At 53.6% G+C, this 14,694-nt stretch overlaps 1 protein-coding gene across 4 annotated transcripts in view; it reads right to left on the reverse strand.

Moving 5' to 3' along the window:
* The window catches only part of DENND1A (DENN domain containing 1A), a 508,975-nt gene that overhangs the window by 17,616 nt on the left and 476,665 nt on the right, over nt 1-14,694 (reverse strand). For 3 of the 4 annotated variants that reach the window (XM_042912620.1, XM_042912618.1, XM_042912621.1), the window contains 2 exons: nt 10,590-10,646; nt 3,794-3,882 (listed from right to left, as the gene is read on the reverse strand). In XM_042912620.1, coding sequence (XP_042768554.1) covers nt 3,794-3,882; nt 10,590-10,646 — 146 coding nt within the window. The remainder of the gene's footprint in view (nt 1-3,793; nt 3,883-10,589; nt 10,647-14,694) is intronic. The other variant, XM_042912619.1, reaches the window with a different exon arrangement.

Consider the following 14,694-nt stretch of genomic DNA (forward strand, 5'->3'; position numbering starts at 1 on the left):
GAAACTCCTCGTGCCCACCGCAGCCCCCACTGTCCTCATTACTCACAGTAACTCATGGTCATACTTAGGTTCGTAACCAAAAAGCTTGGATGGTACCGAAGAAGGGGTGAGGCCTGTGTTATCAGACGGTCGATCGCACCATTTTCTAGCCCAGAGACCTTCAGCCAATTCTAGAAGATCTCTCTCTGAGCCTCAGTTTCTCTGTGAGAGGGGAAAGCCACCACCTACCTTTCTCAAGCTTAAGGGATGGTTCAGTAAAGGTCATAGGCAGAGGCACTCAGGCACCAGGGGACACTGCTTCTTTGCCAGGAAGACGACTGAATGGCTCTAGATCCCAACTGCCAGGAGCCAGACAGAAAGGGTAGCGTGTGGGGCAACTCATCTTAGGACACAGAATCACCAAAATGACGAGGGGACCCCGTGGGCAGCAGAGTGTAGCGGAGAGAATGAAATCAAGTAGCATGTGGAGTCCTGGCCCCGCCACCTTCTGACCAGATGACCCCGGGAACAGCGGTCAAATGCATTTTCTGAGCCCTAGTTCCCACTCGGTGGAAGAAGAAACAAATACCCGCCGAAGAGGGCCTAGAACACAACAGGCGCTGGGCTGTGCTTGCTGCTAACTGGTCTCTGACCCCCAGCCCGTACTGCCTGACCCCTCCCAGCCCTGGCTCTCACCCTGGGGAATCCTCAGGGCATTCCGGCAGCCGTTCTGAATAATAATGGAAGTAGCTAGTACTTCTGGAGAAGAAATAGTCACTGAATATTAATTAGCAGGTGTTAACTGGAAAACAGAGGGAATGCTTTCCCCAGAAATCTTTCTGAAGTGTTCCTCCAGTTGTCATCAGACGGTTGTCAGGGGCTGGGACACCCACCTTTGAGTCGGAAAGAGCATTTGACATAGGAGAAAATTTCATTTTGGGGAAATGCAAGTCAAAACAGAATCGGCACGGGGATTCTCTTTAAAGGCCGCCTTTAAAAGATCCCAAATAGCTCACACCTGGTAGGGTTTTGAAGCTATTTGCTGAATGAATGGATGCATGAATGGACAGATGGACATCATCTGGAAAGAAAGAACTAGAGTCCAACGGGTGGGCCAGCCAGAGAGCTGGCAGCCGATATTCCTGGGCCTTGATGAATTCCAGACTCCGAGCTGCTGCGGGAGGCCAAGGAGACTGTCTTCTTGTTAATCAGCTCCATCTTGCCGTCCACAAAGTTAATTATTTAATGGTCTATTTGGAAGTGAGAGTTGGGGCAGAAGCCGGGAGGACGGAACCTCTCGCTCCACTTCAAAGATCTCCTGTCTCTTGCTGCCGTCCGAACCCTCTAAGTTGCCGATGCACTTTGATATTCCCAGCGGAGACAAAGATCCGTGAGTCCAGAAAATCCAGGCCAGATTAAAGGGCCAGGCACCGAGTCCACGTGCCCCACACGGAACCACCGGCAACAAAGGCCCATTAGGATCTGGCTCCTGCCTGCCGGCTTGTCTTCTCGTGTCTCCCAACACAATGCTGACAGATTGGTGGAGCTGCTTTCTTCCCCCCCAGAACAGTATTTTATGAGGAGTCTGTTTTATTAAAATATTTTCCGCTGGATGCTTCCTGTGTTTCAAGAACTTGGTCTTGCCAGCTGGAGCTGATGACAGTTGAGAAAAACACATCCAAGTGCTGTTGTGACATGGCATTTGGAAGTGGAGGAGCACAACGGGGGTGGGGGGGGGTGGGGGTGGGGAGGTGGGGGGGATGGGTAGGCAGCATGGGAAGAGATGCAGGAAAATACCCCGGTTGCACCAGAAATGTCGCTGGTATTAGGGGAGAACGGCACCCCTCCCCCCCACTAAAAAAATGCGAACAGAAACTCTTGGAATAACATCCCCAAACGTACTTCTCTACCACCTGCAGGGCTGGAGCTGCCGTGGCGGACAGAGAACCTGCCATTTGCGTTCTATCACTGCCAGTGAACTAGCGCCCGTGTTCCCACTGGTTCATTTCAACCCAAATGTTTCCGGAACAGAAACCTAAAACACGGCGTATTGCACAAAGAAATGAAAAGTGATACCGGCGCAGTTGGGCTAACGACCAGGATGATGGGATGGCCAGACGCTGGCTCTGGGGCATGGACTGAAGAGGCTTCCCCTATCACTGGACTGGGACAGCAGCGGCATAAATGAACGAAATCAGGAATTCTAACCTCTAATTGGTGCCCTGGTCACAAAATAGGAAATGGTTTTCAGTAACACGTGGAGTGTTGCTGGCTCTGGGTGCTCTTGGGCATGCACGGCGACTCTAGGCTTGCATTTCAGTATCTACAGACCCACAACTCTCTATCCCAGCATGGTGTCTAAAAGGTTTAGCCCGGTTTTAAAGACGTGGTTTTAAAGGAAAGTAAACTAATTTCATCTCTTCCTAAGGAGAAATCTTCAGGGTCTGAGGAACTCTGGAGCCATGGAGGACTTTCTCCACACGGGGGCAGTCATAATCCATGCGAGTCAGGGCCAGAACTATTCCTTAAGATTCCCACCGTCCTATTGTGCAGAGGACAAGTTGTACCTACAACCAACTTCAGGACTCCTCTCTTCCACAGTTCACATAAACAAGCATCTCTCAAGATGTGCATGCTCACACACACACACACACACACAGGCCATCTCCCAGCGCTTTCTGGGCAAGGTTGTGTAGGCCTAGGTCAGCTGGTTCTGTAACAACACGGTGGCCTCCAGCAATGCCATACTGTAAACCAGAAATCCTGGAAGAGCTCAAGTGTGCTGCAACCTGGGTTAGGCCACAAGTGGACATTTCAGAATTTCTTCTTCCTTTTGGCTCCTTTTCTGGCTAGGGCCTGCCATTTCCTTTAGCTTGTTTCCTGACAACTTTTCTGAAGGTAGAGCAGACAGGAGGCACGTTCCTCGCCTCAGCCAAGGGACTTCAGGGTCCCCGGGGCAACACTTTTGGTTCCCCTAACAAACCGTAGACTGAGAGGCTTTCGTGGACTTTTTCAAAGCATCGCAGGAAGCTGGTGTGTAGCTGCTGAGTTGTTTGGGGAGAGCCCCAGGGCTGTGGGCCTTGGGGACAAAGGGAAGCACTCCAAACAGTTCGGGACTTGGGGCCATGTGCCGCTTCAAGCCTCACATCATCCGGGCAGCTCAATCTCAGGCGTTGCTTGCCCACCTGTCGTCTCCCTCGTCTATCCAGCATCTGTCCTGCATCGATTCTGAGTCGGGCCCTCTGCTGGCTTCCGGGCAGAACACCCAGTGCTTGCCTGCAGAACTCTGGGCCCGAGGGGAAGTGGAAAAGCCAAACCCTAGTAAAATAAATGCTATGGCACAGGTGAGCAAAAGTACTGACGGGTGTGGGGCGACGGATAAGGACTGTCCTGGGTGTAAAGCCAAGCTTTAGAGACCTCGAGCACCCCAGGCCTAGGAGGGTGGTGGCCCTTGTTAAATGGGTCAGCTCCTTGACCAGGTTCCTAGCTCTCTCCTGCTGACCTTATACCTTTGGCATAAGAAAAGGCCTGGAACCTTCTTCTGAGCCTGTTTGAGTACGCTCTGGGTGTCACCACTCAAAACCCAGCCCAGATGCCTGGCTGGAGGCCTCCGGGGCCTCCCGCCGGCATGAGAACTGCGAGCAAACGCCGATGCGGAAGATCAAGCCTAGCTCCCCGACTGACCTCTTTGTTGAAACACCCGCTCAGGGCTCCAGGAAGCCCTTCAAAGGCCAGGGTTGCAGCGTGGACACCGCAAAGGCCTGGCCCACTGGGCTCTGGCAGACAGAGGGGAGGCGAGCGACGGGGTACTCACTGCTCGGGGCTTGAGACGGACGTCCTCCGGCCTTCCACCGTGATGTTGCTCTTTGGTCTCTTTACCACATGTGGACGGGGAGGGCGCACCTGCAGTGGGCACAGAGGGAAGTCCCCGAGGAGTGAGTTGGAAAAGCCACACAGGGACATTCCACACATCTAGATGAGCAGCCCCAAAATAAACGTGGAGGCATTTGCATAGCACAGGCTACAAAGCCTCTGCTTCTCGTGAGAACGTGGCACTGAGTGTGCAGCAGATACCCGCACGGGAAATCCGTGGCCTATTTAAGTGGGAAAGGTTCTTCTGAAGAGCTTGGTCTCCTCATCTGCAAGGAGGGGACGGCTCCACCTGCCCCCTCCTTGCGGGGCTGCCGTGGGAGTTCGACCAGACACTGTCCACGCGGGACCGGGATGCGGAGGCCCTCCTTGATGGTAAGTCCCCCCTCGCCTTCTTCTAGAACGCTGAAACTGGTTTGGTACAATGAAAAGGTTTCACTCGGGCTTTATTTTTAGGGTACACGTGCTTATTTCCTTCTTTTTACAACTGAATTACAGGATGCTTATTTTCCTGAGGAGGAGCGGGGAATAAAGCAAGTGGTCGCCATCACCGAGCACCAATAAAAATCATTTTTCTGTTCCCCAGGCTGTGTCCGTGCAGTCCTCCTGAGCACGGCTCGGCCTGGATGCCACACACCCGTGGGGCTCCTACATTCACGGGGACCTAGCTTGAGGGTCGGTGGTGGGGGTGCGTGACGGGGAAGCATACGGCTTCCTAATCCACAGCTGGCCTGTGGCAACAAGATGTGGGCCCACAGAAAAGGACACCTCCCTTCTCCCCCACCAGAGCCTGTGATGGGAGTTAGGCTAACAATTTCTAGGTGTCCTTAGAAGGATCCTCGTCTGTTCCAGTCCACGTTACGTGGCTTTAATTTTGGCCCCATCATCTCTGAACATTTCCAGTGCCAGAGAGGGACTGGAGACAGCTAAACCAAGAAAGTCTATCTGTGACTTTTGTTGTCAATAAAAATGCCTGGACGTCCCCATGCAGGGGGCTGGCTCTCTCTCTGCAGATGAAGGGCCAAAGTGGATACAATGCCACAATTTGCTGAGGTCCTCAGACAAGACAAGGAAGAGCACACACATGCTCCGTTTATTGCCCCCCCTTTCCTGAGCCCCCTGCTCCCCACCCCCCAGCAATTTGTGGGCAACACAGCACAATGGCTGAGGAACACAGATTACAGAAGTTGGCTGCATGAAAGACAAGTCTTTATAGAGTCTCATCAAGCCCTCAGGTCTCTGCATGTCTGATCTAACCGAAGTTTTTCCTGTGGAGTGGCCAGTCTGATCTCAGCCTTGTTTGGCAAATCAGACACACGGTAACAGCCAAGTGCATTCCACGAAACTTGTGGTCTTCCCCCCACCCCATTACCCCCCCCCACCCCCTCCACCAGGGTTACTCTGAATGAGGATCCAACCTCCCCCCCACCAGGGTTACTCTGAATGAGGATCCAATGAGATGGTCGCGGGAAAGCACGAGCAAGGAGTCTGGCACCAGCCGGGCTTCCCTGTGACCTTATCAGTAACAAAAAAGAGGAGGAGGGTGGGCTATCTCTGAATTAGAAGATGCCATCCAGGATGACCCTTGCCTAGCATCCTGCTCCGTGTGTAGTGTTACAGTGGTCACTCAGCAAGACTTTGAGGAACAGGTGAATGTTGCTGCTTGGAATCTAAGAAGCGCATAATACCGTTGCTATTATTGTTACCACGGTTATCAGAACCATGTCTGCTCCGAAGCAGACGTCCAGGCTCCGTCCGCTCAACCTCTGAACCGGTTTCCCCGCCCAGAGCCAGACTCCTCTCCCTCTCGCTGCTGCTCAGCAGGATCACGGGGCTGGAACGCTCCCCCAGACTTTTCAGCACAAAGGCGGATGTGCAGAGTGGGCTGACGGAGCAGTTCTGCCCTGCCCCAGAGGTCCCGGGGTGGGGGTTTCGGGAAAGGTCAGATATTAAGGCCTGTCAGCCTGTCCTCTTCGCACACGGCTGCTCCTCGCTACAATAAAGGCGGGTTTGGAATGTGAACTTGTGGCTGAAATGGGGGGATTAAGTTTGTGGCGACTTCAACTGAACTTGCAACGTGGTGAAACATGGGGAAAAAGAACAACAGAGCTAATTAGACGAGCTGAGCTGTCAGAGTGCCGCCGAATGGCTCAGCGCCAACAAACAAAAGGAATGGGTTGGCAATCAGCAGGATCGATGGAGAAGACTGCTTCATTAGGGATGATAAAACAGACAGAGCAGGGAGAGGGGGTGGGGGAGGGGAGCAGGGAGGCAGGGAGGCGGGGGAGGGAGAGGAAGGCACAACAGACCCGGAGACAGTCAGTCACCTGCACAGCTACAGACACACCCAGAGTCACACACACCTGACTGGTGTGGACAAAGCCAGACACAAATTACACTCACAGACAACCATCCAGAGACACGCACAGAGGCCTCCAGGCGCCGGCATTCAGCCTCACAAATACACACTCACGGGAGTCGAAGGTACGTGCACGAATCACACACTTGCGTGCACACACACGGCCAGAGACGTTCAGCTGGAGCCGCAACCAGGCACACACACGCGCGCGTACACACACACACACACACACACACACACACAAAATGGTTTAATGAAGCCCGAATCACAAGACGATGCCGACTACTGGCCCGTCAGATTTCAGCGATCACATCGTCTTTGGGGGGTGCTTAGCAGGGGCGGGGGCTGGGGGAGGGGGAAGAAAACACATGCGCTCACCACAGCCACCGGCCCCTCCAGTGATGGGATCCCAGCAGCGCCAGGGGAGAAAATGCTAAACAGGGATTTTGAGCTCTGTTCAAGGGGGACTTGTGGGGAAAGTTGGGAAACCAGCCAATTCCCCACTGGATTTAAAACCTGAGAAATCTAAGTCGGCAGGGTTAAATGTGTATTGAATACAAAAGCACCGAGTACATTTGATTTTAATGGTGAGCAAGAAATAATAAATACAGAGCTTATAAAGCGCTTCACATGCGGCCGGGCACAGCCTGCCTCTCCCCTGCACGCCCCAGCCCACTCCCCCTAGTCCACCAGACACTGGCAAGGCTTTCTTCTGCTCTTTCCTTTCTCTTCTTGTTAAAAAGAAAATCTAAATCCTCTGGTAACATCTGAACTCCAGCCACAGGTGCCTGGCTACAAAGCTTCTTCCAGAAGGGCTGAACGGCTAGCCCCCATGCTCCTGCCACCCCGGGGCCAACGGCCGCACTGCTAACCAGACGTTTGTGGCCAAGTACGCGGTAAAGCCCGGCTGGGGGCCAGAGGCTCCTGACAGGAGAGCCGGTCGGGCCATTCTTTTCAAGGCCCTCGAGGGGCCCCGTGTCTCCCAGGGTCATCCGTAGCGGACAGCGGTGCATACTGGAAAGGCTTACACGAGTACACTCAGCGGGCAGATTCCGGGGCACGGGGCACTGCCGGGCCCAGAAAGCACGAGCCTTCCAGGACCCCCAATTTAGTCCCATAGTGACCCTGCTTGGCAGAGGGCGTGTGGGGTGGCAGAAGTGTGGTATACATGCCCACCTCATGCCAGGCACCACACACATGTGATCTCAATACCCTCACCAGGCCGGGGGCTGCTGAACCTATTTTACAGATGATCAAACTAAGGGTCCGAGAATTAAACGTCTTGCCTGAAGTTATACAGTCAGGAATTGCCAACCTGTGATTCAAATCGGGTCAGGCCTCTTCGACTTCCAAGCTCAGGAGAAATGGTTCTGCCAGGCACACTGCCCCGAGGGTACCATAACGCAGGGTGGGCAGAGCCCAGGGTACCGATCCGCTCGCCTCCTACACCAGAGCAGTGGCACAGGCGGGTACTACTCGAGTGTTTCTTGGGGTAAGGTTTGCCTTCCCAAGTCCTCAGTTGCCGGTGGGTGTGGCTGGGCCTCCCCCAGTCCACATGGATCTCCACGCTGGTGAGACTGCATGGAATCCATGGGAGCTGTCTCCAATACCTGAGCTTTCCCAGCAGGAGCAGTCCTGTCCCGGATCATGCTTTGCAAGAGAGCCCCTGCCTGCCTTGGATCCCAGGTCTCTACAGGGAATTCTGAGAGCAGCCCTCTCTGTAGGGCTGGCTGAAGGAGAGGCTGCTTGGTGAGGAGTGCGGAGAGGCAGGCCCGGGCTCCGTGGCCAGCTTGGCCTCTTAGCATCTCTGTGGTCTCGGCTGCCTGCTGGGTAAATAGCTCTGCCTCCTCCAGGCTGTGGTGGGGACACATGAGATCATAATTACACGAGGGCCCAGCACAGTCCTAGGCACAGAAAAGGCGCTCAGTACGTAATTGTTAATTCTCTTCACCTCTGTGTCTTTGCCAAGCCCCAACACTACCCCAGAGATTCCACAGAAAGCCCAGCTCACTGCTAATGATTACTTTTTCTCCATCAAAGGCTCTGGCCCAGTATTTCACACTAAGGCAGATTCCATGGAACTGCAGGTGGAGGGTCTTGGGAGAGCTCAGTATGCCGGAAAGACCATGGGTTCTAGAGTCTGGTGACCCCTTTCTGCGTTTGAGGGACTTGGGTTAGGTTACCAAGCATCAGTTTTCTCATCTCTAAAATGGGTGGAGATGATGTCTACTTCACAGAGTTACTGTGAGGCCTAGCTAGGATTACTTGCTGACTATAAAAAATCCTCGGCAAATTATAGTCACTAAGAAACTGAGTCACTCCTTAGAACTTCTAAGGTTCAGGGGCGCCAGGGTGGCTCAGTCGGTTAAGCGACCGACTTCGGCTCAGGTCATGATCTCCCGGCTTGTGGGTTTGAGCCCTGCGTCTGGCCCTGTGCTGACAGCTCAGAGCTGGGAACCCACTTCGGATTCTGTGTCTCTCCTTCTCTCTGCCCCTCCCCTGCTCACACTCTGTTTCTCTCTTTCTCTCTCAAAAATAAATAAATAAATAAACAAACAAATAAATAAATAAACAGACATTAAAAAAAAAAAAAAGGAAGTTCTAAGGTTTAAAAGCCTGTTAAGAGTACGAGCCACTGCTGTGTGGCAGGCACTGTGCTCGGTGCTTTACAAGGATCGTCTATGTTTTCTCTCTCAAGGCCTCTGGGGAATGAGGGCATGTTAGACAGAAGGTGGTTTTTTTTTTTTTAATGTTTATTTATTTTTGAGACAGAGAGAGACAGAGCATGAATGGGGGAGGGTCAGAGAGAGAGGGAGACACAGAATCTGAAGCAGGCTCCAAGCTCTGAGCTGTCAGCACAGAGCCTGATGCGGGGCTCGAACTCACGGACCGTGAGATCATGACCCGAGCCGAAGTCGGACACTCAACCAACTGAGCCACCCAGGCGCCCCCAGAAGGTGTGTTAAAGGGAGAGAGGTGGGGTGCCTGGGTGGCTCAGTTGGTTGAGCGTGCTTTAGGTGAAGGTATCTAAGTCCTCACCGCCCTCGCACCCCCACCTCCACCCCTGCCCTCTAACTCCTACACACAGGAGGGAAGGGAAGGAAAAGAGCACCACAGAATTTTCCAACATCCGCACAGAAAGCAGCCACCCAATCGATGCTGGGCGTGTGCACCAAGTATTAAAAACAGACACGGTAGGGCCTGGCCACCTGCACCCCTCGCCTGCCACGTGTCACAAGATCAATTTGGATGTGTGCAGTGGAAAAGGGGGAGCAGGGGTTGGGATGTGGGTTTGTGGGGCACTCTGGTCGCAGCTGGATGGGAACCTGACCTCTTGCTGGGCTGCAGGAGCGGTGGCTGCTTTGAACATAGAGACTGCTGCTTTGAGTCTGCTTTGAGACATAGAAACTCTTCTCTCGGTAAACAGGCCTCACCAAACGGTCCTGGCAAGTTTCCACTTTGAAGGAACCCATTAAAGTGGTTACGCCTCAGCACAGCCCAAGTCTGAGCTTCTAAGGAAAACGGGGCCCCACACCCAATACTTTTCCATGACTTTTGTCTTTAAAAACCTTGGATGGGGGGGCACCTGGGTGGCTCAGTCGGTTAAGCGTCTGACTTCAGCTCAGGTCATGATCTCATGGTTTGCGAGCTAGAGCCCTGCGTTGGGGTCCACGCTGGCAGTGCAGAGCCTGCTTGGGGTTCTTGCTCTCTCCTCTCTCTCTGCCCCTCCCCTGATCATGCTCCCCCCACCCCAAATAAACAAACTTAAAAACAAGAACAAAAACAACTTGGATGGGTCTCTCTGCTTCGCCCACCCCATTCCAAGGTGTCGGTGGGTGTGTCACCCTGACTTGGGACTTCACTGGGCAAGGTGGAGCTCCACGTGAGGCCTGGAACAGGAGGCCCTGTCTCCATCCGAGCTAGCTCGAGATTCTCTGGGCGTAGCCTCTGCCCTCGCAAAGGGACATCAAACGCATTTCCAAACCAAGAGCAGGCAGGAATGAGACCCCTGCTGCCAGACTTCTGCTTCCTTTGTGAGGAAAGGCAGTTGGAGCTGGGCTTTAAAGCTCACTGGCTAGAAGTAGGAGTCAACCTAGATGTGCTCAAGTGACGCACACACGCACACACGGCAAACACATCACACGGTGGCCCACGGCTACCTACAGCTCTGGCCTACAAGTCGTCAAACTGGTTCGGGGAAAAGGAGACAGAAGCCCAGAAAATGCAAGTTTGGGTTCATGCCACGCAGAGAGGGAAGCTGAAAAACCCAATTCCCGGTTTTGTTTTGCAAGGCAGCTGAGTTCAAACTCCCGAGGTTTAGTCAGGCAGGGAGGACGGCTCAGGCAGTGTTAGGCGAAGGGCAGAACCACTGGCTACTCACGGGCCTCGAGCGCTGTATCTTGGGAGGCGGCGGGCGAGTGGGACGGAGTCTTTGTGGCTGCATTAAAGCGAAACTTAAAACATCAGTACACATGGAGACGGTTTGATGCATTTCCACACACGGCACACGAGAGGATGCATCCAGTCGTCCAAGCCAGACCCCAAGAAGCGTCCTCGATGCCTCCCTCTCTCTCACTCCCATGTCAACTGGTCGCCGGACCCTGCACATGCATTTCTGAGGCCTGGATCACTGTAATCATCTCCCAACAGGATCTCCTCCAGCCCTTCTCCACATGGGCCCAGGGGGATCTTCTAAAATGCAATGCGACCTTGTTGCACCCCAACCTCGAGACCTCTGCTGCCCTTCCTGCCTCCTTGGGGGACAGCTCAACAAGGCTGTGGGCTGGCATTCTAAGACCTGGGTTCTCTTGTGCCCCACACAGACCCCTCCCAATCTTCATCCTTGCTCACCAGGGCAGACCCTCAAATGGCCCTGGACTCTCATGCCTCGTTTCCTGCCTGCCCCTTAGGGTCGAATGACCCACCCCATCCTGATCTGCCTGGCAAATAAATGTCTACTTGTCATTCAAGATAGTGGGTCACAGGCTGCCTTCAATGCTCCCCCTGCCCGGTGCTCCCTGCTACCTGGGACTTATCACCCGCTGTCTCCCTCCCAGCGCCCCCTCCCCTGCACTATCTTTCAAATGTTCATTTCCTTGAGGGATTCATCCCTGTTCCCGGGGGGGGGGGGGGGAATACCTGCAAAATAAATGTCTGATGAACAAATAAAATGGAACAAAACGCTTGGCTTTTGAAATCAGGATTTGAATAAAAACCAAGAGAGCACAGGCTTGTTGGCTGTCTCCTCCGACCCTTTATTTTGAAAGTCTAGCTTTGTCCTTTCAATGGCCTGCGTGCATAGATGCCCCAGACAGGTGTGGGGGGTGGGCAGGCAGAGGAAGGAAAGGAAGTCTTTACACTAGACCAAACCACGACCCTCCGCAAACCCTGGGAAGCTTCCGGTTGGTTCCTCCCCCTTCACCCAGGAGGTTCACAAAGTCTACACCTGCACTGCTCCCTTCGGCAGCCGATGGCCATGGGTGGCGGGTCTGAATTAAGATGTGCCGTACGTATAAAATACACACTGACTTTCAGATACTCAGTTAGAAACATCTAAATGTATGTAAAGCATCTAAACAATTTTTTATATTACTTGTTGAAATGAAAGTATTTTGGCTATTTGGTTAAATATCATTACGATTAATTTCGTGTTCCTTTCTACGCTTTCGATGTAGTTACTAAAACATTTTTAGAATTCCACGTGTGACTTGCATGGGAGGCTCCCGCTAGGTTTCTCCTGGACGGTGCGTTAAAGCCTCATTTGGTTGCAGAAATTCTTTGGATACCAGACCTGCCTCGGAGCTCACTCTCTGGACCCAACTCCTGGAGAGTAGGGGCCATGTCTCAGGGGTCCCTGGGTCCCGGCACAGGGTCTGTCAGAGTGGCCCAAGGGGAGAGATGGCGGAGGCACTCGGTAGAGAATTTGGCCCCCCCGTAGCACGTCCAGAGCATGTCTGGATGGAGATACACTGGAGATACACTGAGGCTTTCTGGGCCCTGTGCTGTTTAGCTGGCAGCGTGGGCCCAACCGTGCTCACAGACCTGTCCTTGGCTGGAGCCCACCCGGGGGTTGGAAATGCCACCTGGGTGGAAATGCCAGTGAAATGAGCCCGGCAACCCACTGCACCCTATTTCTTCTCCATGTTTACAGGAAAAGTGTGGGGCAAAAGGGAATGGAGTCCCTCAGCCCACACTGATCAAGGGAAAGTAAAAGGACAGGGAGAGGGGTGCCTCCTGCGGTGTGCACAGGCTGCCGCCTCGTCCCTCCCCCGTCTCTCCTCGTCACCCCGCCCTTCCCCCCCCAAGCCCTGCTTCACTTGTTTCTGGCCACTCTACTTCTGGATGACCAGTTCTCCAGCCCACACTCCTTGCGGCTCATCGCCTCTGACCGAGTCATTGTCACCCTGCTGGCGGGGGTGGCAGAACCCCCAGGAGGCGGCCTCTGGGGTCAGAGAGTCTTGGGCTGAACCCCAGCCCCCACCCCACCATTTGGATTTCCACTGGCCCATGATATAACCACCTGTGCCTCACTTTCCTCATCTGTAAAAGCAGGTAGTGGATTACCCACCCCAGGGGGCCATTAGGGAGATTCAGTGAGACATGTTCGCCAAGATCTTCCCACTGTGCCGCCAGCAGACTTTAGCAACCATCACCGTTAGCAGGTCTCTCCCCCTCCAGCCTCTCCCCTCCCCATCCATCTCCACGCTTGTTCCAGAGTGGACTTAAAAAATATATATATATATATATACGCCCAATCGTGTCATTTGCCAGCTTAAATCATCTCAGCGGAAGGCCAGCGTCTCCCAAGGCATCTCCCACTGCATCCCGGGAGATGCATTGTATGAAGGAAGAAAAGGGGGTTCCCTAGCCTGACACGTCCGGGAAATGCTGCCTACCCGCCTTGCTCCTTTTGGAGATTCACAATGCCAGTTAGCACAGCAAAGGCTGCCAAGGCTTGCAGTAAAAAAACCCACCTTAAACAGGCAAATCCCTATTAACTTTTTTTCTTGTATCTCCTATTTCTCCCAATTTATTTGAACACAGACTCACTTTCCCTATAACAGCTGTTAATCTTCCCCAGAAAACACTACCTGCAGCATTCAAAGCCCTCCAGGCACTGGGCGCCACCCACAGACCTCTGCTGTCTCTTCCCTGGTGTTTCCCCCCCTTGCCCCCCCCCCGCCCCATCCCTCCCCAGCCCCTCTACCCCATCCCACTCGGCTTACCCTCCTGTTCTCCCTGAGTGCTTCAATACTGGTCCCCTTGCCTGAAACACCTTTTCATTTCCTTGAGTCTCGCCCTGGGTGCCTCGTATTTGTCCTCTGATGCCTGGCTCAGGTGTCACCGCCCCCGGGAGTCCCTCCCTGCACTTCCCTGCTACCAGTGTATTCACAGCACACAGGGTGTCATTTCTCTGTTTATCCTGGGATCTAGTAGAGTGCTGGTACATAATAGGCGCTCAGCAAAATATCCTTGGCTTAAAGTTCCTGGCACGTGCAGAGATTTGACAAATGTTCGCTCTCCAGATTTCGTATTTAACTTCTTTCCCTTTGACTGTCACCAGGAAGTGCTGGTCCTTTTGCAACTGAATTTATACATGGTGGGGGAGAACGTAGACTCTCGATCACACCCGACCCAGAAGCCAGCAGAGTAAGTCAGGGGGATTTAAAGTCACTATGAGGGGCGCCTGGGTGGCGCAGTCGGTTGAGCGTCCGACTTCAGCCAGGTCACGATCTCGCGGTCCGTGAGTTCGAGCCCCGCGTCGGGCTCCGGGCTGATGGCCCGGAGCCTGGAGCCTGTTTCCGATTCTGTGTCTCCCTCTCTCTCTGCCCCTCCCCCGTTCATGCTCTGTCTCTCTCTGTCCCAAAAATAAATAAAAAACGTTGAAAAGAAAAAAAAAAATTTAAAAAAAAATAAAGTCACTATGAAAGGGTGATGTGGTACCTATGTTAGGGCCCCACTGCTGGGGTATATGGCACTTCCCACAGGGCCACGCACCAGCGGACACACCACTCCGAGAACTTCCCAAGTCTGCTGGCGTGGGATGGCAGCTGGGGACACAGGCTGGGGAGAGCTGAGTGCCCTGGGGACAATCAGAAGAGGCCACAAGGGTGAGTGGTGGTGATTTGGGTGGGAAGAGGGAGTGAAGAAAGAAGTCGGGGAAGGATAAACTCAACACACCACTTTGCAGAACGTGGCCCCAGTGCGCGGAAGCTGATTCGGGGACTAACTGAACATGGTGGCAGGGTGGCCTGGGTGGCTCAGTTGGTTAAACATCTGACTCTTGGTTTTGGCTCATGATCTCCTAGTTCGCAGGATCGGGCCCTGTGCTGGGCTCTGCGTTGAGGGTGCGCAGCCTGCTTGGGGTTCTCTCTCTCCCTCTCTTTTGGCCACGCTCTGATAAGGAAATAAACATTAAAAAGAAAAAAAAGAAAACGGGGGCTCTGGCAGTGTGAGCGGGGGCCCAGGGAGGCTGCAGAGCTGGC

The sequence above is a fragment of the Panthera leo genome, chromosome D4, assembly GCF_018350215.1.
Source record: "Panthera leo isolate Ple1 chromosome D4, P.leo_Ple1_pat1.1, whole genome shotgun sequence".
Classification (NCBI taxonomy): Eukaryota; Metazoa; Chordata; class Mammalia; order Carnivora; family Felidae; genus Panthera; species Panthera leo.